This window comes from Phyllostomus hastatus, unplaced genomic scaffold, assembly GCF_019186645.2.
Source record: "Phyllostomus hastatus isolate PE091 unplaced genomic scaffold, TTU_PhHast_1.1 phas_contig_151, whole genome shotgun sequence".
NCBI lineage: Eukaryota > Metazoa > Chordata > Mammalia > Chiroptera > Phyllostomidae > Phyllostomus > Phyllostomus hastatus.
The window spans coordinates 782,789-807,082 of NW_025333616.1; the positions used below are offsets into that span (position 1 = coordinate 782,789).

The following is a 24,294-nucleotide window of genomic DNA, read 5'->3' on the forward strand; positions in this document are numbered from 1 at the left end:
GGGAAATGGGTCTTGCTACTGCAGTCCTGTGGGGGCTTCGCAGCACTGTGTCCAAAGCCCCTCTCTTGGCACAAACTGTAGAGACATTAGCCTGCAGAGGCCCCCCGACTCCAGGAGCTCACAGGGCTCCTCTCAGTCACAGGGCTCCTCTGAGTGTCAGTCCAGATGGAGGGTTTGGGGGAGGACCCTTGGAAAGGAATCGGACCTGAAGTGTCTGGGGTGCCCTTCTTGTCTTCAGCTTCCTCATCTGCCACTTCAAGGCCCCTCCCTGACCCATCTCCACCAGCCCAGACCTGCTGCCCCCTCCCCAGCTGCCAAGCAGGGTTATTGGGCTGAAGCAAAAGGTCCGGGGGAGGATCACCTGCCTGTAGAAGGTCCCCTGAGCTCGGACAGAGCCCTGGAAGTGTTTGTAGATATAATGCATACAACAATGACAATGTAAGTAGGTGAGCTACATGTTTATATGGTTCCTACATGTCCCTGCAAGTGGAAACTTACTAAACCTCACTAGGCTGGGTTGAGTTGGTGATGTGTGAGAATATGGAGAACAGCCACTTAAGGAGCATTGAAAGATGTATAGATAACACACCTACAGAGAAATTAAAATGGAATACTGAAAACATTCTCTAAAGCCAAGGAAAGGGAAGAGAAAGAAAAAGATGAACAAATAATAAAGGGACAAATAGAAAACTAAAACAAATAAAATAAAAACCTAAATAGTAATCTTATAAGTGATTACATTATCTCTAAAGGGTCTAAATACAATAATTAAAAGACACAGATTGTCAGACTGGTTGATTTGAAATATCAAACAAGACCTTACTATATGTAGTCTATAAGAAATTCCCTTGAAATACAATGATGTAAAAAGGTTAAAAGTAAGAGGACAGACCTGACTGGTGTAGCTCAGTGGATTGAGTGCCAGCCTGGGAACCCAAGGGTCACCAGTTTGATTCCCAGTCAGGGCACCTGCCTGGGTTGTGGGCCAGATCCCCAGTAGGAGGCACTCAAGAGGCAACCACATTGATGTTTCCCTCCCTCTCTTCTTCCCTCCCTTCCCCTCTCTCTAAAAATAAAGAAATAAAACTTTTAAAAATATATTGTAAAACAAGTAAAAGAATGAGCAACTTGGCTAAACCTTGAAAATGTTGTGCTAAGGGAAATAATCCAGACACAAAAGGCCACCTGTTGTAAGATTCCATTTATACGAACTGCACAGAATCAGCAGACTCCTAGAGGCAGCACACAGCATAGACACTACCCACAGGTGGTTATGAGGGGGCTCGAGAATTAGTGTTGATTGGGTACCAGTTTCTGTTTGAGACGATGCAAAGGTTCTGAAAATAAACAGTGTGGACCGTTGCCTAACATGGCGTATTACTTAACACCACTGAGCTGTACACTTGAATAGCGGCCAAAAGGTACATTTTGTATTATGTGTATCTTTCTACATTGACAGAAGAGAAAAATGCTAAAGAAAGATGTTTGTACCATGCAAACACGTATCAAAAGAAAATGTAAGTGGCTGAATTTATTTGCTGTCACAAATCACCACAAACTTTGTGGCTTGAAACAATACAAATTTATTATCTTACAATTCTGGGGGTGAAAAGTCAAAAGTCAGAGTCTCTGGTGTAAAGTCAAAGAATAAGGAGATATTTACCTAATTTATCTTGGTCCAGAACCAGAAATCAGAAGTGCAATTGATTGCTATGGACTGGACATGTATCCAGTGATACTGGAAAAGTCCTGTTTAATTTGAGTAATACATCTTCATATTACTTTGAATGTTATATGCAAACCACTGTTTAATCTCTGAGTGATGCATTATCAGACCTATCTACTCCATGTTTATAATTTCATTTTATTTAGTTGGTTGGTACCTCCAGGGCTCTGTTAAATAGAAGAGGTCATAAGGACAGTACTGGGATCATTCCCAGGTATAGAGAGCAGGAGTTCAAGGCTTTAACTTTAAGAAAGATGTCTAGTGTTGATTGTTAAACATGCCTTGATAAAATAAGAAATCCCCTTTTATTGCTGATGAATTTGTGTTTTCACTGTGAATTGTTGGTTCGTTTTATCAAAGGCTTTCTCTGCCTCTGTTGAGGTGAGAATTTTTTACTTGTTCCCATAATGGGTTGGATTATATTGATTTTTAAATTAAATTTATTGGAGTGACATTGGTTGATAAGATTATATGGATTTCAGGTGTACAATTTTATGATCCATCATCTGTATATTACATTGTGATTATTTTCAAATTATTTCAAGCTTCTCTACTCTCCCCAAAAAACCCAAAAAACAGAAAACCCAAGTTAGTCATGATATATTGTTTTTTATTAAAATATATATCTATTGCTGAATCTTATTTGTGAATAATTTTAGTGGTCTTCATCTAAGTTCACGAGAATATTCTCCCTGTGCTTTTCCATTTTGTAATCTCCTTGTCAGATTTTGGAGTCAATATTTTCCAGGGTGACAGAATGTGTTGGGGTGTGCTTCTTCTTTTTCTGCTGTCAGGAAATGTTTGTGTAACTTTGTGGTGTGTGAATGTGTTTGTGTGTTATAAATGCAGAAGCACTGGGAAGAAATCCCCAATGAAGCCTCCTGAACTGAAACATTTATATGTTGCAAAATGATGACCACAGTAGCATTAGCTAACACCTCCTTCCTGTTACAGAGTTGCCATTTCTTTTTGTGGTGACAACCGTTTGTGATCTACTCTTGTAGCAACACTAAAAAATATGATACGGTGTTAGTAGCTACAGTCACCATGTTGTACATTACAGCCCTGGAATTTGTCAGTCTTTTAGCTGGAAGTTTGTACCTTTTAACCAATACCTGCCCGTTTCTCCTTCCCTCCACTGCTGGTAACTCACACTCTACTCTTTGTTTCTATCATTTTGAGTTTTTTCTATTCCACAGTGTTCAGTTGTAAGACAGTTTCTCATTACAAAGCCAATGTATTTAATGTACACATAAGGTGATACAAAATTTCTATTAACCCTTATGTCTAATAAATTGTCCAGTGGAAGGGGTCTATTTTAATTGCATATTTTAATATCTTGGTATCAAATTGTTTATAGTGTTCTGTTTGTTATCTATTTAAAGTCTGTAAGACCTATAATGCTGTCCTGATAGAGGTGACGAGTGTCTTCTCTCTTTGTCCCATGGCCATTGTAGTAGACTTTGTAAGTGTGATCGATGTTTTCAGAACGAAGTCTTTTGGTTTTGTTGCCTTTTGTCTATTTCTGTTCATCTTCATTAGTATCCATTCATTATTATGTCCCTCCTTCTACTGCCACTTATAGTAATTTGCTATTCTTTCTCTAAATTCTTTATTGAATTTATTGGCATGACATTTGTTCATAAAATTTATGCAGGTTTCAGGTGTACAATTCTATAGTACTTGATAAAATAAATTAGGTCATTTACTTTAGGCTTTTATTTTCTAACATATTTGCTCATGCTTCTTAATTTTCTTCTTTTATATGCTTGGTGTATAATATTTATGTTATCATTATTTTAAACATTCTCTCACTTCCTCTCAATAATCAGTTAACACACTGATTATTGATAAGGCTATTGCTTTGACTACAAAATGTTTGGATGCCATTTATCTTCAACTGCAAAATCAGTTGAAACTGCTGTGGGTCCATGTCAGGTCTCCAGGCTGACTGGGGTCACTAGCTGAGTGTCCTTAGGGGGCAGCTCCTGTGCCTTCTGGGGTTCCTGCAGGCCCCCCTCCCTGGAGTGTGGAGTCTGGGTCCTTCCTTGGCTAGTGGGCAGCCAAAGCAGCATACACACTGGGCACATTCAGGGACTCTTCTGATGGGCAGGAAGGGGGTATGCTTGTTTCCTGTCTGAGGCCCAAGTTGTTCAGCTGGGCATAGGTCACATCCTGGGGGGCAGCAGAGGCAGCAGCCTGGAGCAGCGGGACAGTGAGAGGGGTGAAAGGTGGTTGGGGTTGGGGAAGCCTGGGGTCTGGAGAGGACGGGACCACCTGACTGTCCATCTGTCTGTCCTCCTCTGATTGTCTGTCCAGCAATTCCTCTGACAGGGGGGAAGGTGAGGAGGCTATTCCCTGCCTGAGTTTTGATGGTGAGAGGGTCACCTGGGCATAGGTCTCTCCCTGGGAGTCATCATGGGTCCTGTTGTGCCTCAGAGAGACAGTGAGACAGAACCAGTGTGTCCTTGACCCCACAGTTGAAACCCTCATCACGTGTCCACCTGGTGTCAGAGTGACAACTTAAACTTCAGATCAGATGAGGTCACTCTCCTGATGGAGTCTACAGGGACTCCCTGAGCCTTGGGGCATCTGGTGTTTCTATGGATCTGATTCTTAACCTAATGCTCTGTCTCTTGCTCATTCATCTCCAGCCACAGGGCCCATCTGGCTGAAGCAGCAGGTCCTGCCTCAACCTTTGCACCTGTTGTTTTCTCTGTTCTCCCCTCACCACACACTCTACCCACTGCTCTTGCTTTATTCTCCTTCACAGCACTTGGCTCTCCAGGACATCATCTGCCTGTTTGCAGGTGTCTCCCTCAACCACAGGTGAGATCGAGGAGTGTGGGGACAGGCTGCTCAGGGCTGTACTGGAGCTGGTAACCAGTGATCTCCCGTCACTGCTGCTGTGTGACTGAGTGATGGGACCCTGGGACCTGTGGGTCATTCAGTCATTCATACCTCCTCCTGAGACTTGGGACTGCACAAGATCAGACAGAGGGCGAGGAACCAGCACAGGGACCACCCAGGAGGGGTCATGATGTCATAGGAAAGCAGGAGGAGTGAGTCACAGCAGGATGACCTGGTGCCCAGAAGGACAGATCAGTGTGGGTGCCACTGCAATACAGGGGAGGTAGAGAGGGAAGTGACCATTGGAGTGAACTGGGCAATAGGAAGGTCCTTGGTGTCCTGGACAAGAGCAGGGGTCTCACCTGAGGGTCCAGCTCCATGCCCTCCCCAGGATGAGGGTCCTTCATGGTAGCATCTGCTGGTGAAGAATGGGGTGTGTCTCCTGGAAGGGTCCCTGAGATCTCAGGGCTGCAGACCTGCCTGCTCCTGGATGGGCCACTAAGCCAGGGGTGAGATGAGGGGTCAGGTCAGGCTGGGTAGATTTCAGTCCCTCTCACCCCTGATTCTACACCCTCCCAGGGTACCCCCTCCCTCATTGCCTCCTGAAATCCCTGTCCCCCCTCCCCATGGCAGCTGTTTCTTCTTCTCACAGAGGGGCTCTTCCTGGGCATCTGCAGCTGGGCTGGAGCTAGGGGAAGAGACAGGGGAATTAGAGGCAGTGCAGGGCCTCAGGCAGGGGTCGGGGGTCTTCAAGGCAGGAATTACCTGGTGTGCAGGCCTCTGTCCTTGGGCTCTTGATCTGTAGCCCCTGCAAGAGATTGGATGTCAGCCTCTCCCTGGGCTGGTCAAGAGGGACACTCTCAGCCCTGGTTGGGTACAGACCCCTCCCCGTGTGATTCCAGAGGAAAGAAAGAAAGCTTAACACACTTGTGCATACATTTCATGTTTAAGGAGACTGAAAACGATGAAAGATCACCTCACATTTGTACATCTGTGCTGATGTTCAGTGTTTCCTTTCTAGAATTTTTTATTCATTTATTTTTAGAGGGGAAGGAAGGGAGAGAGGGAGAGAAATACCAATGAGTGGCTGCCTCCAACCCAACCCCCTGATGGGGACCCAACTCACAACCCAGGCATGTGCCCTGACCAGGAATCGAACCAGTGACTGATTTACAGGCCAGTGCTCAATCCACTGACACACATCAGCCATGGCCCTTTCTCCAATTTCTGATGTGAGATCCTGGAAAAATGTGTTGCTCAGCTGACCTTCCCCATCTATTTGTTTTTCTGTGTAAGGTGCTCTGTGCCCCTCTCTCCTGTGACCCAGGTCACTCCATTCCCTACTCACCCAACATTCTGCCTTTGCTTTGATTCTGGTGTCGGAAGAAGTGGAAGAGGAGGAGGAAGAGCAGCAGGACGAGGGCCACTGAGACCCCGATCAGCATATTCCAGTACCATTGAAGACCTTGGGCTGGAGTGACATCATGAATGAGCCAAAGGTGCCATTTAATGAGCACCTATTGTGTGGAAGGCATGTGCTGTGGCCTGTTCTTCAGCTCTTCTAACCTCACAGACCTCATCCACAAGGGATGGCTGACCCACCACTTAGTCTACTGCAGCTCAGAGAGGTTAGCCACATGCCCCAGGTCACCCAGCCTGGCTGGGGCAGGGCTGGGACTGCACCCCAGGACATGGGTTCCCTGTGCTGCTCTCCTGCTGCCCCCAGGTAAACACCAGCTCCGAGCTCTGGGCTCCTCCCCTACAGGGGGTCTGTCCTATCTCACCTGGATCTGAGAGTCCTTTCTTAGTACCTGCCCTTAGCACAGCAGGGACACAAGAAGGGCATTTGGTGTGTGGTGAACCTGATGCCCCCTTAGAAGGTCTGCCTTCCTGAGCTCTGTGAGGTCCCTTATGTCACCTAATGTCACCACAGGCCTGTGAGAAGGAGGGGACCAGGGGTGAACAGACATGAACCTGACACTCAGAGAAGACAAGGGAATACCTGGCCCCACAGCAGGAGCAGCAGAGCTGGGACCTGAACCAGGTCTCACTCCAGCTCTCGTTCCCTGCTCTGAGCTGAGCTTGAGCTGAGAGAAAGGACTTATGTTCCCAGACCTTGTCCTGTCTGTCACTTCCTGTACAGTGTCACCATCCTTGCTACAGTTCCCATAAAATCACGTCCTGGGGGGCATTTCTGTGAGGCGCCCTCCCAGGAGATCAGAACCAAAGCTGAAAGGAAATCTAAGCTCTGGGCCATGATTCTTTCCCTTTACACTTGGAGACACTGAGACACACAGAGGGGAAGGGTGTGTCTAAGTCAGAGCCTCCCGAGGTGCCTGAACTTGCACAGGACTCAGCCCCACCCCCCATGGACACACCTACCACCTCCCCTCAGAGACCCTCACTTACTGCTCTGTGGGTCTGACTCTGAATTGGGGAGGAGCCGACCCTCAGAGACTTCTAGAAATTCAGGATGGGGGTGTGTGGTGGTGGCCACCTTCACACTTGAACCTGGCTCCTCCCCCAGCCTGGGCCCAACCTGTTTGTCCATCATGCCCACCCCTCCTGTCACCTGCCAGCCTCAGAGCCCTGGCATTCCTGTGGTTCTGGCATCTCTGCCTGACTCCCAGGCCCTCACAAAGTCTCCACCCTAAGTGTTTGAGGGTCACAAGACCCCCTGATGGACTCTTAGAACTTCCCTGGGAGGCTCTGTGCTCCCTCTGAGCAGAGTTCTCAGGGACTCACCAGCTTTGGGGATGGGCCCTGTGGCTGGGGACCTGGGGTCTCCAGAGAGTCCTGGGAATGAGGACAGACAGGTGTGAGGGTGTGGGACTGACTTTGGATTCAGCAGAGCACCTGGAGTCTTCCTGCGAACCTGCTCTATGGCTTGCCAAGACATGCCTTTGGCCCACCTACCACCTTTGATCCCAGGTGAGAGGGTGGGGTGGACAGGTATAGCAGGGTCCCTAAGGGCCAGAGGTTCTGTTGGTAAGCATCCCTAGAGTTCTCTCCCTCCATTTTCAGCCCATATCTCTTCTGGAGACAGGACCTGAGACAATAGCTCAGAAGGCAGGGCTTGGGGTTGCTCACCTGACACCTAGAGCTCCAGGGGATCACTGGGCTGTGACAGCAGGTAGGGGGAGGTGCTGTGTAAGCTGTAGCACCTGTAGGTCCTCCCATGAGCTGAGGTCACAGGACCCAGGGAGAACTGTGCTTGGTGCTGCTGAGCTCGCATCTGTGATCTGAGACACAGGAGGGGACCGCTGCCCCCTCTTTGATCAGAAGGAAAGTGTCCCTTGGGCTCTGTGACTGACACAGCAGGGTCACCTTCTCTCCTGAGGCCACTGTAGGGCCCAGCTGCACAGAGAGAGAGGGTCTGTCAGGGAGACATCCTAGAGAGAGGGGGGTGGGTGAGGGGCTGCTGCATCTTGTTCTGACATGAGTCACCAGGCCCCTTTCTGAGGACCCTCCTCTCTGTCTCTGTTTTCTCTGAGTCTCCCCTTCTCCCCTTATATCCCCTATATCTCTGTCTCCTGTCCCTGGGGACCCCACACCCCTTATCCTGGCCATCACCAGCTGAGATGCCCAGCAGGGCCTGAGCAGACTCTGGGTCCCTGACTGAACCCACTGGCTCCTCACCTGCCACCAGGATGTCTAGGGGGTCATTGGGGGCCAACCACTCAGAGGAGACACTCTAGCACCTGTACTGGCTCCTGTGGAAGCTGCTCACAGTGTCCAGGGGGAAGTTGGCTTGAGAGAGCCCAGCATGGGGCTGCAGGACAGAGCTTTGGGGGAGGTCCTGTCTCCCCTCCTTGGACAGAGCAAATCTGTCATAGATGAGGTCAGAGAGACACTGGAGGGTCAGGTTCTGTCCAGAGGCCACAATGGGGTCCTGCTGACTCAGGAGGGAGGGCTTCCCTGAGCCACCTGCAGGGACCAGACAGGAGTGACAGGGCTGCTCCTGCCATGAACCCTCCTCCTGGCCTGTCCCCCAGGCCCCACTGTCTCTCTCTGTGTCTCTGGCCCAGGAGCCCCTGTGCTCCCCGCACCCCACCTCTCAAATGGGACTCCCCTCCCTGCAAAGTATCCAGTAGCCTATCTAAAGACTCAATCCATGCAAGAGGCAAAATAAAGACTTTTCTTTACCTGGAACCAGGAGCTCCAGGGGGTCACTGGGCAGTGACCACACCTGGGGTCTGTTCCTGTAATAACCATAGCATCTGAAAGTCCACCTGCCACTGGGGGTCACAGGGCCCACAGGAAACAGGGCTTGGAACTGCCCACTGGTGTCTTGCTGTGAGTCCAGGGTCCAGGAGAGCCTGTATTGTCCTTCCTTGGTCAGAACAAACCTGTCAAATCCCTGCCGTGAGCCACACTGGAGGGTCACATTCCCTCCTGAGGTCACAACAGGGCTGGGCAGGGCTGAGAGGCTGGGTTCTCTGTAGAATCCTAGGAGAGATGAAGGCAGCATGTTAAGTGGGGCTCACACCTCCCTCATGTCCCCCAGGGCTGGGCTGTGAGGGGGAGACCCCCTGAGAACATCCTCCTACCTGAGGGCAGAGCCTGAGGTTGAGTACCCTGAGTGCCCTCACCTGTCATCACCAGCTCCAGGGGGTCGCTGCTCTCTGACTAGACACCTTGGCTGAGATGGTAACACCAATATGTCCCAGCATGTAGCTCTGTCATCTGTGTGATGGAGAACATGGCCTTGTTCCCTGGATCCAGTGGCATCTGTGTGTCCCATGCCGTTGAGCTTCCCTATTTAGCCAGACGGAACTCCTGGGCCTGCAGGGACCCCTGACACCAAATGGTCACAGGGTTCAACCAGGGGTTCACAGAGCCTGGCTGAGCCCAGAGGGTAGGCTTGGGGAGGGTCCCTGGAAGGAATCAGAAGGCGAGTCACAAGTCATTTTCACCCCTAGTGTTCTGATCGCAGCCCCAGGACATTTCCTGATATCTACCATCCATTAACTGAGAACTTCTGTTTTCCATCCCCTGCTGCCTGATAGAGAAATAAGTTGTCCTTTATGGGGAGAGGGTCCTGGGACCCCAGGGACACACTCACCTGCCTGCACTGGGGTCCTTAGGCCTATGCTCAGCCCTGCAAGAGAGTCCCTGTGAGACTTTTGCCCTGAATCCTGAGCAGAACCCTCCTCCCCAGGAACCTCCTGAGTCCTGGGGTCCTGACAGAGCAGGACTTCACCCAACCCTTGTCATATCTCACCAAGGCAGAGCAGGGCCATGAGGGCAGAGGGCATGGTGTCTCCTCTCTGAACCCAGTCCTGTAGAAGGAAGAGACCAGGGTGTCCTGAGGGTAATAGACACATAGGGCAGGGTCACTGGAATGTTGGCCGTCCATGTCACGGGGTTGTCAAGTCAGCAGCCCCTCAGGAAGGGGGACAGTGTCTCCCCAGGATCCCACCTCTCATTCTCAAGATGGAGGAAAAAATAGACCCAGAGTCTTCTGAGACGCCCCTTTCAGGTGAGGTGACCCAGATCACATCCTTGCAGGTCAGAGCCTCCCCCAAGGGTTCCCTTCACCTTCTGCTGGCTTTCAGTACCTCTTTGTGGGTCCTCCCCATGGACAGTGGGCACCCAGGACCTGGAGATGCTTCAGGAAGACGGGGGTCCCTGAGACTGCAGAGCTCAGATCAGCAGAGACACGGTCTCCTCCTCACTGTGCAGTTCAGGCGAGTGTCACTGTGACAATGAGCACAAAGGACAGACACAGAGGAATAGGGGAAGGAAACACGTCCTTTCCTCTGGACCCAGAGTGTGGTTTTCTCTCTATCACAGCCACCTTCACTGAGTTCCCATTTTTTCTTAGCAAGAGTGTCCACCCCACCTTCCTAGGGAAAAACCTCTGAGTGATCCCTGCCCCCTCAGTGCCCCCTGTTTCCTGGTTCAAGCCTCCTCATCATGCTGTGGTCCTGCCTTCAAACATTGATTTGGGTTACAGTCCTGATTTTTCCTTAAAGCAGTTATTTACTTTAATACTCATCATCCAATGTCCATGTGTCCTTGAGTGGTAGTGTCCAGTCTGCCTCAGTCTCCTCATCTGGATGATATCACCACAAAGCCCAGTCTCCACAGTGACTGTGGGTCAGTGGTGCTGGTTCATGGGAAGGAGGCTTCCATATAGTGATTTATTACAGATAAGGTGAAGATGTGAGTGGGCTGGGAGATGAGAGGTTCAAGGTGTCCAGGGCCAAGGGCAGAATTGTAGTACCCACCCAAGACCTTATCTGCTCTGAATACCCAGCACAACTACTCACAATAGCTCTACATTATGTAGGCACAGACATGTCTAGGAAAGAGATGAAAGTTCCATAAATGGACAGGGAACCACAGTGGAGAACAGAGACTGAAATTGAGTGGACTCCCGTGACTGGTCTACCCATGAGTCATAAGGAGGAAACTGTCCCCCTGAGTGGAAAGAAAGGGACCCCAGGTCCTCACAAGGAAGGGGGTCAGGGAGCAGGTGAAGGCTAGAAGTGTGGTCCCTGCCCCGTGTTTGTGTGGGCTTTGGGGTGTCTCTGCCCACTCCCCTGAGTTCATGGTGAGCAGTGAGCAGTCTGTCCTGTGTGTTCTGAAACACATTGAGTCCAGTATGTCAGCCATGGGTGTCTTTCCTGTGTGAGTGTGTGTGTGGGGTGGGGGAGGGGCTCCCATTGGACCAGCTCTGGTGGACAGGATGCTGAGCAGGGGCTGAGCCTGAGAGAGTGAACAGCATGGGACAAGGGCAGCTGCCACAACCCCTGGTCAGCCTGACTCCCAGGACAGCTCAGGAGAATCTGTGGGAGACCAGGTGTGGGAGGGGAGAGACTCTGACAAGAGTAGACAGTGGAGAAATCCCAATGATGACAGACAGTGCTATGGACGCCATCTACTGAGAGTGGTGACTGTCCCATGTAATGAAAGAGAGTCAGTGGAAAATATGACAGCAATGGAAGATGATCGCATGTAAATATCTGAAAAAAAAGGGAGGATTAAATGGTTTGAACCAGGAATGTGAATTGTTTTACAGAAGAATATAAGTAGTTAGAAATCTGACAGATGGATAACCCAATAGATGGACACATTAAAACAATCCTTCCCATCATGGATGAGAGAGCTGAAGGTCCAATTATGAAAGTGGAGTACAATATTGAAGAAATTTCTAGAATGCAGCAGAGGGACACCAGAAGTGTGAACTGAAGGTACCAGAGACTAGAGTGAGGAGGGCCAGTGTCACACTGATTGTGTCAAATGGAAAGAAGTGAGCATGACATTTAGTAACAGCTCCAGAGAGAAATATATAAATATTCAAATAATTTACTGAGACATGGAAATACCAGCTGGTAAGAGGGGACATGTACGCAAAAATAAAAGCTGTGTCTTTCTTCATTTGTGGTAAATGAAGAAATCGGAGGTTAAATAAACACACAAAGACATATTCTACACTGACTGTACACTTTAAAGTAGCAAATATTAGTCCCTATGTGATAGTTAAATTGGTTAGAGCATCATCCCAGTATGCCAAGGTTGTGGGCTCAATTCCTGATCAGGGCACACACAAGATGCAACTGATGAATGCTCAATGAGTAGAACAACAAGTCTAGGTCCCTCTCTCTCTCCCTCTCTCTCTCTCTCTCTCTCTCTCTCTCTCCCCCCTCTCAAATCTGTAACAGGACTGGGAAGGGATGGACAAAACTGTACTTGAACAACAATTTTAACAGTTAAAACAATAAAATCAAATAAAAATGAAAACATTAATTGGTTAATTTTCTTTTATGTGCATTTCAACTCAAATGGCCTGGGGTCCTAAAATTACTTCCCAGAGGAAGTGCACATTACCATAGTGACAAATTCCCTGGGACCAGACTTCCTCATAGCAAAAAGTGACACCAGAAGACAGTGGGGACACCCCTTCCAGGAGCAGATTGTTAGTGAAGATTGTTCACTGAGCCCCATTAGCTTTAAGGAACAAGGTGAATGTGTCAGCCAGGCCAGTCCCTAAGTGGGAACCTGTATCTCCTCCCAACCCCAGCCTGTGAGACTGAGTCTCCAGGAGAGAGAACAGATTTCTGGGGAGAGAACCTTAACCACAGGGGACGTTTTTCTCTCTGAGGAGTTGAATCACACACTTTAATTTAAATAGTAAAGTGTTTCTTAGTTACTTGATAAAGAAGATGAGACTGAAATAAGGCCTTTCTAGAGCAGCAAGTTTTTAGACATTTTGACACGTTCACATGTGTTGAAAGGAATACAAAGTGATGTCATTCAGTTTGAAGAAAAAACACACCAAACTGGAGAAAGTGAGATGCAACAGTGAGGGAAAATGGCAGAAGGAAAATTAAAAGAAAAATGCTTAATCTCTATCATGTATCCACAAACTTTCATAACATTTGATGTCAACTGTATTGAGAAATAAGCCTTATTTATAAAAGAAGGAAAGGAGACCATGTGCTGCATGGATGTATCTGGAGGACAAGTGAAATAAACAAGCCATGAAACAACAAAGCAAAACAAAAACCACACTCACTTTTTTTCAACCACATCAGAATTACAGCTAAACTACAGAAAAAGCATCATCCAGAACTTCCTGCATTCTAGCTGAACAGAAGTCTCCCAACTAAGGTGTAAAGAAGAAGCCACATTGAGACTCAGATACAGGGAATGGGCTGGTCCTACATCCACGTGTGGCAGACAGACATCAGGAGGGTGAGCTCGGCTACAGAGGTCCCTCCTGAGGCGCCAGGGACCTAGCCCCATATCAGGCTCCGCAGCCCAGAGTTCCAGAGCCCAGGAAAAAAGTCCATAATTTTTGGTGGTGAAAACCAGCAGCGACTCTGGCTGAGTAAGTCAGAGGTCTTTCGGAGTCCCAGGCAGTTCCAACCCCACCCAACTTGCAAGCCCACCCAAGCTGGTTCCAGTGGCTTTTGCATTTGAATGGTCTCTCTTGCCTCTTGCTTCGGACTTTCCTGAAATCTCTCAAACCAGTAGCAACTGAATCCTAATCAGTACCCTTGTGAATGGCGCACAGGTACACATTTTGTCTAAGGCAGGTACTTAAAGGTAGAGCTGTGTGTCTCTAACTGGGTAAGTCTAATGTATTTGCTCAATTGGTGACTATAACTGGCACTCCTACAAGTGATGCATTAGAATTCCATCTGCTCATTGTTCTCTCCCCCAGGGGATAGTAGGATTTTCCCCTTGGCATCTCATCTAGATGCATTGGGACTGTGGTCCTGTACTTTAGGGAAAAATCAGTTACAACATTTCTAGCTGAACAGATGTCCTACAATTGTTTGTATGCTGAGGTAAAAATGATCCTTACACATAGAAGGGCAGGCAGCTTCGGTGCACTCTGGGGCTGTCAGACTGATGTGACTGGTGTCCCACACTGGCTTGTACTGTCTGTGAAAGTCAGTTTGTGTGTCACTTCCCAACTCTGCATCAGGACCTCACAGGGGCACCTGCAATTTCGCCACAAAGGGACCATACATACCAGAACATGGGAAAATGCCAAGAACCATTGTTTTATTAAGAGGAATTCATTGGGATGACATCAGTAATAGAATTATATAGGTTTCAAGTGTGGAATTCTCTAATACATCATCTGTACACTGCACTGTGTTTTTAACACTGGGTTTTCCAAGGCAGTGCAACCCAAGTGATCTCTTCAAAGAAATGTGTCTTGATTTCCCCCTGGCTGGTGTGGCTCTGTTGGTTGGAGCATCATCCCATAACCAAAACTCTGTGGTTTTGATTCCCAGTCAAGGTATATACCTAGATGGCAAGTTCAATTCCCTGTCTAGACACATATAGGAGGCAACCAATCAATGTTTGTTCCTTCCTCTCTGTCTAAATAAGCAATGAAGTGTCCTCAGGTGAGGATAAAGAAATCGCCTTGATTCCAAGTGAGGAGGTTCCTGCAGAAAGTCCACAGGTGCCATCTGAGGAAAAGTGAAGGCACCTGGGGTCCAGAGAGGGCACTTGGGCATCACTTGGGAGTTATCTCTTGTGGGCTGAATGTGTGTGATGACAGCTCATGGATTCATTAAAATAGATTGCATGCTGTGCACTGAGTGGATGGGCACTCCATACACACATCAAGGCAGGTGTAATTAGAAATAAAGAACGAGTTTTCTGAAAGTACAGGGAGGTGTGGATGTGACCTTGCCATTGGGATCAAAGCTAATTTAACTGAAATGGGAAAAGGTAGGAACTGGTCACATGACTCAACAGTGGTCGGGAAAGGATGGGCAGAATGGCAGAAGGGTCCAGACCTCTCCCCCCTACATATCACCAATGAGTTCTCCACCTGAAGTGAGCTGCAGACTGGTCACGCAGCATGTCCCAGATTATCTTCCAGAACCTTCTGGGTACATGATCTCATTTCCAAGGCTCTCCCACTCTGAATGGTGCTCCTTTACCTCTGTGTTCAGGTCCTGGTGGCAGCCTGGGCCATTCTCTCACTGTCTTGAGCTTGAAACAGCAGCACCCCAAGGACCACCAGGACCAAGCCAGCCAGGCCCATGCGGATGAGATTCCCCACTGTGTAGTCCTGGGGGTGGGAGTCTAGAAAATGTGAACAAGAGGTCACAGAACTCACAGCAGACAAAGTCAGCCCTGGATTCTGGATGCCCACCCAGCACACTTGTCTTCCCCTGAGAGACAGGACCCTCTGCACCCAGCCCCACAACTGAGGATTCTGCTGTTCACCACTCTTGCAATCTGAGGTCTTGTGTGATGTGCTGATAGTGTCAGCTGCTCCTTGAAAACCATAAAGAAGTGGGTGCATGAGGAATTGATCCTGCTCAAGCCAATTGTCCTCAAAACAATTGTCCTGTTCCTCATGATGTGACTGCTACCAGCCCCTTTGTGAACACTCTCTCTGCTATGAGGGTCCTGTCTGCTGCCATGGGCCTTGTCAGTCTCCCAGAGACTTCTGAGTGCAGACCTTGCTCCTGAGGCCCTTTGGGACATAGGTTGTCTTTCCCTGAGAATGCAGGTTTGGTGAGAAATGTGGTCGCTCATTACAGAAAAGAGGACGTTCTTCTAATCCCCCCGTTCTCTGAGGGGGACTGAACCATCCAAATTCACTCTTCTGGAGCTGAGAGCTTATATTTATTCAGCAGCTGAGGACTCAGGGTCCATGGGTGGGTCTCATCTATATACTCAGACATATATGGGGTACTCAAACAATTCTTGAGCTCTGAGTATAGATAATTTTATGACTAAAACTTCAGAGTGCATCTGAAGTCAAAAGTAAACCTTTTAGAGCATGCTTTTAAAAACCCCTTAATAAGGGGAGGTGGGAGAGGATAATGGGGGAATGGAGGAAGTGTTTCCAGAACAACTGTAAAGGGCACCTGGAGAACTCCAAGAAGGGGTGGAGGCAGGGGATGGAAGTGGGGATGGCTGGGGGGGGGTGAGTGGAGGGGAGTAAATGCAAATGACTGTAATTGAACAACAATAAAAGAATTTCTGAAAGAACCTCTTAATAATAAATGGTTATTTTCAAAATAAATGGGCAAATTTAACATAATCACGGTTAAATAAAAGCAGAATTTCCTTTCTGAAGGCTGAAGTGTTTATAACTCAAATTTATACATGCAAGTATTACCTGAAAGTCCTCAGAAAGGAACAGGAACAGACAAGAGCCCCCAGAACCACGGAGCAGACAGGGTAGCCCTTAGTGTGGTTGGGAGCCCCCAGCTCTTCCTGAGCCTGGCACAGCCCCTCCTCACTGTCAGGTGAGCACTGAGTGCTGGAGGTTCAGGTGAGCCCAGGGGCCTGCAGAACTGGGCCCCAGCACTGTGGGGAAGCTACTCTCTATGGAAGAGGGTCCAGTGGGGCTGGGACCCCAGGGGTCAGACTCTGAGATGAAGATGCAGGAGGTGAGTGGGGGAGGGGAATCTGTCCTCTCTGCTCAGTCTGATCACCTTTCTCCTCACTTCTCCCACATCTCACTCCTCCCTCCTGCTCTTTCTCTGCTGAGATTCAGAACAGGGGGCTCAGGGGTGGGAGGCCCTGTCTCTTTCCACCTCTCAGGGGCTAGAGCTCCTCTGTGGAGCCTCCTGCACTCCTCATTTATTTCTGTCCCCGAATCTCCTAGGGACAGGACCCTGAGCTGAGTGAGCACAGAGAGGACAGGGTCAGAGGCTCCTCACCTTTTACCAGGAGCTCCAGGGGGTCACTGGGCTGTGACAACCAGTAGGGGAAGGTGGTGACTGAGCTGTAGCACCTGTAGGTCCCCCCATGGGCTGAGGTGGCAGGACCCGTGGAGAACTCTGCCTGGTGCTGCTGAGCTCGGGACTCGGATCTGAGACGCAGCAGAGGACCGGCTGCCCCCTCTTTGGTCAGAAGGAAAGTGTCTATCCAGCTCTGTGACTGACACAGCAGGGTCACCTTCTCTCCTGAGGCCACTGTGGGGCCCGGCTGCACCGAGAGGGAGGGTCTGTCAGGGAGCTGTCCTAGAGAGAGAGGGGTGGGTGACGAGCTGTTACCACCTAGTTCTGACCTCAGAGTCACTAGGCCCCTTTCTGAGGACCCTCCTCTCTGTCTGCTTTCTCTGTGTCTCCCCCTTCACTCTTTTCCCCTGCCTCTGTGTCTCTTACCCTCCCTGGAGACCCTACACCCCTTGTCCTAGCCATCAGCACATGAGACCCCCAGCAGGGCCTGAGCAGACTCTGGATCCCTGACTAAACCCACTGGCTCCTCACCTGCCACCAGGATGTCCAGGGGGTCACTGGGGGCTGACCACTCAGAGGAGAGGTTGTGTCCACCATAGCACCTGTACTGGCCCCCGTGGAAGCCACCCACAGTGCCCAGGGGGAAGTTGGCCTGAGAGAGCCCAGTCTGGAACTGCAGGATTGTGCTCTCAATAAGGTTGTCTCCCTCCTCCTTGGACAGAGCGAATCTGTCATAGCCAAGGTCAGAGAGACACTGGAGGGTCAGCTTCTGTCCTGAGGTCACGATGGGGCCCTGCTGGGTCAGGAGGGAGGGCTTCCCTGAGCCACCTGCAGGGACCAGACAGGAGTGAGAGGGATGCTCCTCCCAGGAACCCTCCTCCTGGCCTGGTCTCCATGCCCCACTATCTCTCTCTCTGTGTCTCTGACCCAGGAACCTCTGTGCTCCCCTAACCCCATTCCCACATGGGGCTCCCCTCCCAGCAAAGACCCTAATAACCTGTCTACAGACTCCATCCACACAAGAGGCAAAATAGAGAATTTTTTTTACCTGAGACTAGGAGCTCCAGAACGTCACTGGGCTGTGACCATACCTGGGGTCTGTTCCTGTTATATCCATAGCACCTGAATGTCCACCTATGGCTGGGGATCACAGGGCCCACAGAGAATAGGGCCTGGAACTGCCCGCTGAGGTCTTGCTGAGAGTCCATGGTCCAGGAGCTCCTGTCTTCTCCTTCCTTTGTCAGAATGTACCTGTCAAATCTTTGCCATAAGCCATGACACTTGAGGGTCACGGTCCCTCCTGGGGTCACAATAGGGCTGGGCAGGGCTGAGAGGCTGGGTTCTCTGTAGACTCCTAGGAGAGATGGAGGCAGCATGTTAAGTGGGGCTCACACCTCCCTCACCTTCTCCAGGGCTGGGCTGTGAGGGGGAGATGCCTAGAGAGCATGCCCCTTCCTGAGGGCAGAGCCTGAGGCTGGGACCCTGGTGTGCCCTCACCTGTCACCACCAGCTCCAGGGGGTCACTGTGCTCTGACCAGACACCTTGGCTGAGGTAGTAACACTGATATCTCCCTGCAGTGTGCTCTGTCATCTGTGTGATGGAGAACTTGGTCTTGTTCCTGGGATCCAGTGGGATCTGTGTGCCCCAGGATGCTGGGCTTCCCTCTTTATCCAAACGGAACTCCTGGGCCTGCATGGCCCCCTGACACCAGATGGTCAAGGGGCTGAACTGAGGGATCACAGGGCCTGGCTCAGCCCAGAGGGTGGGTTTGGGGAGAGTCCCTGGAAAGAAATCAGAACCTGAGTCACAAATCATTTTCACCCCCAGTGTCCAGATCGCAGCCCCAGGAACTTCCCTGACATCCTGCATCCATTAACCCTGAACTTCTGTTTTCCAACCCCAGCTGCCTGATGGGGAAACACCTTGTCCTTTATGTGGAGAGGGTCCTGGGACCCCAGAGACACACTCACCTGCCTGCACTGGGGTCCTCAGGCCCATGCTCAGCCCTGCAAGAGAGTCCCTGTGAGAGATTTGCCCTGAATCCTGAGCATAGCCCTTCTCCTCAGGAACCCCCTGAGTCCTGGGGTCCTGACAGAGCAGGGTTTCCCCTCCCCCTCCTCACATCTCACCAAGGCAGAGCAGGGATGTGAGGCTGGGGGACATGGTGTCTCCTCTATGAAACCAGTCCTGTAGAAGGAAGAGACCAGGGTGTCCTGAGGGTGATAGACACACAGGGTGTGGTCACTGGGAGGTTGTCCGTCCCTGTCTTAAGGTTGTCATGTCAGCAGCCCCTCAGGAAGGGGGACAGTGTGTCCCCAGGAGTCTATCTCTCATTATCATGATGGAGGTAAAAATAGACTCTAAACCTCCTGAGACACCTCTTGCAGGTGAGGTGATTCAGGCCACGTCCTTCCATGTCAGAGCCTCCCCCAAGGGTTCCCTTCACCCTTTGCTGGTTTTCAGCACCTCCTTGTGGGTCCTCCTCATGGACAGTGGGCACCCAGGCCCTGGAGATGCTTCAAGAAGACGAAGGTTCCTGTGCCTTTAGAGCTCAGATCAGCAGAGACACGGTCTCTTCCTCACTGTGCAGTTCAGGAGAGTGTCAGTGTGGCAATGAGCACAAAGGACAGACACAGAGGAACAGGGGAAGGAAACACGTCCTTTCCTCTGGACCCAGAGTGTGGTTTTCTCTCTATTACAGCCACCCTCACTGAGTTCTCATTTTTTCTTAGCAAGAGTGTCCACCCCACCTTCCTGGGGAAAAACCCCTGAGTGATCCCTGCCCCCTCAGTGCCCCTTGTTTCCTGGTTCAAGCCTCCTCATCATGCTGTGGTCCTGCCTTCAAGCTTCAGGAGACATTGATTTGCGTTACAGTCCTGATTTTTCCTTAAAGCAGATATTTACTTAAATACTCATCATCCAATGTCCATGTGTCCTCGAGTGGTAATGTCCAGTCTCTGCCTCAGTCTCCTCATCTGGATCATGTTGTCACAAACCCCAGTCCCCACAGTGACTGTGGGTCAGTGGTGCTGGTTCATGGAAGGGAGACTTCCATTTCCAGACCAGATGAGGACATGAGTGGGCTGGGACATGGGAGGATCAAGGTGTCCAGGGTCAAGGGCAGGAGTGTAGCACCCACTTGAAACCTTGTCTGCTCTGAATACCAAGCACAACTATTCACAAAAGCTCTATATTGTGTAGGCATGACATGTCTAGGAGAGAGAGATGAAAGTTCCAGAAATGGAGAGGGAACCACAGTGGAGAACAGAGACTGAAACTGATGGCCCAAGTGACTGGGACTATCCATGAGTCGTAGGGAGGAAATTCCCCTCTTGAGTGGATAGAGAAGGACCCCAGGTCCTCACAGGAAGGGGGTCAGGGAGCAGGTGAAGGCTGGAAATGTGGTTCCTTTCCCAAGGTTCTGAGTGGGCTCTGGGATATCTCTGCCCACTTCCCCAAGTTCATGGTCAGCAGTGAGCAGTCTCCCCTGTGTGTCCTGAAACAGACTGAGTCCAGTATGTCAGCACTGCATGTCTGTCCCATGTGTGTGTGTGTGAGGTTCCCATTGGACAAGCCCTGGTAGGCAGAATGGTGAGCAGGTATTGAGTCTGAGAGTAAATGGCATGGGGCAGGGGCAGCTGCCAGAGCCCCTGGTCAGACTGACTCCCAAGACAACCCTGGAGAATCTGTGGGAGACCAGGTGTGGGAGGGGAGAGACTCCTACAAGACTAGACAGTGGAGAAATCCTAATGATGACAGACAGTGCTATGGACCCTGTCTACTGACAGTGGTGACTGTGATACACAGCGAAAGAGAGTCAGTGGGAAATATGAGAGCAATGGAAGATGATTATGTGCAAGTATCTGAAAAAGAAAAGGAGCATTCAATGATTTGAACTAGGAATGTGCATTGTTTTACAGAAGAATATAAGTAGTTAGAAATCTGACAGTTGGATAACCCAATACGTGGACACATTAAAACAATCATTCCCATCATGGATGAGACAGAGGCGAAGGTCCAGTTATGAGAGTGGAGTATAATATTGAGGAATTTTCTAGAATGCAGCACAAGCACACCAGAAGTGTGGACTGAAGCTACGAGGGGCTAGAATGAACAGGGCCAGTGTCACACTGATTGTGTCAAATGGAAAGAAGTGAGCATGACATTTAGTAACAGCTCCAGAGAGAAATATATAAATATTCAAATAATTTACTGAGACATGGAAAGACCAGCTGGGGAGAGGGGGCATGTATGCAAAAATAAAATCTATGTCTTGACCTTTTGTGGTAAATGAAGAAATTGGAGGTTAAATAAAAACACAAAGACATATTCTACACTGAACTTTACACTTAAAAAAAAACTTATTTATTTATTTATTTCCAGAGAGGGAATGGAGGGAGAAAGAGAGAGAGAGAACCATCAATGTGCAGTTGCTGGGGGCCATGGCCTTGCAACTCCGGCATGTTGCCCTGAGTGGGAATTGAACCTGCGATGCTTTGGTTCGCAGCCCACGCTCAATCCACTGAGCTACACCAGCCAGGGTGAACTTTACACTTTAAAATGGCAAATTTTAGTTTGTTGGTAGCTTAGTTGGTTAGAGCATCGTCACAGTATGCCAAGGTTGTGGGCTCTATTCCTGGTCAGACCACACACCAGAAACAACTAATGAATGCTCAGTAAGTAGAATAAGAAGTCTAGGTCTCTCTCCTTCTCTCTCTCTCTCTCTCTCAAATCTATAACAGTCGTGGGGGTGGGAATGGAGGAAAATGTACTTGAACAACAATAAAAAAATTTAAATGATAAAATCCAGTAAATAGGAGTAAAAAAATTTTAATTGGTTAATTTTTTTATGTCAGTTTCAACACAAATAGCCTGGGGTCCTGAATTACTTCCTAGAGGAAGTGCACATCACCATAGTGACAAACTCGCTGGTGCTGGACATCCTCATAGCAAAGAGTGATACCAGAAGACAGTGGGGACACACCTTCCAGGAGCAGATTGTCAGTGAAGATTGTGTACTGAGCCCCATTAGGTTTAAGGGACAAAGTGAACGTGTCAGCCAGGCCAGTCCCTAAGTGGGAGCCTGTGTCTCCTCCCAACCCCACCCTGTGAGGCTGCGTGTCCAGGAGAGAGAACAGATTTCTGGGGAGAGAACCTTCAGCACAGGGGGCGTTTTTCTCTCTGAGGAGTTGAATCACACACTTTAATTGAAATTGTAAAGTATTTCCTAGTTACTTGATAAAGAAAGTGAAACTGAAATAAGGCCTTTCCAGAGCAGTAAGTTTTTATTTATTGTCCTATGTTCACACTTGTTGAAAGGAATAGAAAGTGGTGTAATTCAGCTAGAAGAACAAAGACAACAGACTGGAGAGAGTGAGATGCAATAGCGAGGGAAAATGGCAGAAGGAAAATTGAAAGAAAAATGCTTAATCTCTATCATGTGATCCACAAACTTCCATAACATTTGATGTCAACTGTATTGAGAAATAAAGCTTATTTATAAAAGAAGGAAAAGAGGTCATGTGCTACATGGCCTTGGCTGGCATAGCACAGTGGATTGAGAGCGGGCTGCGAACCAAAGTGTTGCTGTTCGATTCCCAGTCAGGATATATGCCTGGCTTGCAGGCCATGACCCCCAGCAACCGCACATTGATGTTTCTCTCTCTCTCTCTCTTTTCCCCTCCCTTCCCTCTCTAAAAATAAATAAATAAAATCTTAAAAAAAAGGTCATGTGCTACATGGATGTATTTGGAGGACAAGTGAAATAAACCAGTCATGAAACAACAAAGCAAAGCAAAACACACACACACTTTTATCAACCACATTAGAATTACAGCTGAACTACAGAAAAAGCATCATCCAGAACTTCCTGCATTCTAGCTGAACAGAAGTCCCACAACTAAGGGTGTAAAGAAGAAGCCACATGGAAACTAGGAGACACAAAATGGGCTGGTCCCACACCCACCTGTGGCAGACAGAAGTTAGGAGGGAGAGCTCTGCTACAGAGATCCCTCCTGAGGTGCCAGGGATCCTGCCCCACACCAGGCTCCACAGCCCAGAGTTCCAGAACCAAGGAAAGAAGTCTATAATTTTTGACTGTAAAAACCAGTGGGGACTGTGGCTGAGTGAGTCAGAGGACTTCTAGAGTCCCAAGCAGTTCCCACTCCACCAACTTGTAAGCCCACCCAAGCTGGTTCCAGTGGCTTTCCATTTGAATGGCCTCTCTTGCCTCGTGCTTCGGACTTTCTTGAAATCTCTCAAACCAGTAGCAACTGAATCCTATTCACTGTCCTAGTGAATGGCACACATGTACACATTTTGTCTAAGGCAGGTACTTAAAGGTAGAGCTGTGTGTCTTTAACTGGGTAAGTGTAATATATTTGCTCAATTGGTGACTATAATTTGCCCTCTTACAAGTGATGCATTAGAATGCTATCAGCTCACTGTCCTCTCCCCCAAGGGATAGTAGGATTTTCCCCTTGGTATCTTATCTAGATGCCTTGAGACTGTGGTCCTGTACTTTCATGGAAAATCAGTTAAACATTTCTTGCTGAGCAAAGTCCCACAACTGTTTGTACATGGAAGTAGAAATAATCGTTACACATAAAAGGGCAGGCAGCTTAGGTGTACCCTGGGGCTGTCAGACTGGTGTGACTGGTGTCCCACACTGGCTTGTACTGTCTGTGAAAGTCAGTTTGTATGTCAGTTCCCGACTCTGCATGAGGACCTCACAGGGGCACCTCCAAGTTGGGCACAAAGGGACCATAGATACCAGAGCATGGTAAAATGCCAAGAACCATTGTTTTATTAAGAAGAATTCATTGGGATGACATCAGTAATAGAATCATATAGGTTTCAAGTGTGCAATTCTCTAGTACATCATCTGTACACTGCACTGTGTTTTTAACACTGGGTTTTCCTGGGCAGTGTAACCCAGGTGACCCCTTCAAACAAGCACGTCTTGATTTCCCCCTGGCTGGTGTGGCTCTGTTGGTTGCAACATCTTCCCATAACCAAAACTTTATGGTTTTGATCCCTGATCAGCCCACATACCTAGATTCCAAGTTCAATCCCCCCTGTCCAGGCACGTATGGGAGGCAACCAATCAATGTATCTTTCTCCCATTGGCGTTTCTGTCTCTCCCTTCCTCTCCTCAAATAAAGCAATGTAAATATCTTTGCTTCTGAGGATAGAAAAATAGTCTTGATTCTGAATGAGGAGGTTCTTGAAGAAAGTCCACAGGTGCCATCTGAGGAAAAGTGAAATTATGTGGGGTTCAGAGAGGGCACTTGGGCATCTCTTGGGATTTATCTCTTGTGGGCTGAATCGCTGTGATGCCAGTTCATTGGTTTATTAAAACAGATTGCAGGCTGTGCACTAAGTTGATGGGCACTCCATATGAACATCAACGTGTATGTAATTAGAAAAAAGGGAAAATGTACTCCCTGGAAGTGCAGGGAGGTGTGGATGTGATCATGCCATGTGGGATCAACCCTAATTTAACTGAAATGGGAAAGGGTAGGGAGGGGTCACACAAT

At 48.9% G+C, this 24,294-nt stretch overlaps 1 protein-coding gene and 1 pseudogene across 1 annotated transcript; both read right to left on the reverse strand.

Annotated features, from left to right (window-relative positions):
* Positions 1 to 6,500: 6,500 nt before the first annotated feature.
* On the reverse strand, positions 6,501 to 10,246 carry LOC123813351 (annotated as a pseudogene).
* Positions 10,247 to 15,002: 4,756 nt separating this feature from the next.
* On the reverse strand, positions 15,003 to 19,360 carry LOC123813352 (leukocyte immunoglobulin-like receptor subfamily A member 6). The gene is made up of 9 exons (XM_045830298.1): positions 19,223 to 19,360; positions 18,886 to 18,943; positions 18,727 to 18,762; positions 18,253 to 18,537; positions 17,804 to 18,109; positions 17,287 to 17,583; positions 16,735 to 17,037; positions 15,284 to 15,334; positions 15,003 to 15,139 (listed from the first exon to the last, which is right to left on the reverse strand). The coding sequence occupies exons 1-9, from the start codon at positions 19,241 to 19,243 to the stop codon at positions 15,003 to 15,005; spliced, it is 1,494 nt and encodes a 497-aa protein (XP_045686254.1). The 5' UTR covers positions 19,244 to 19,360.
* Positions 19,361 to 24,294: the final 4,934 nt, after the last annotated feature.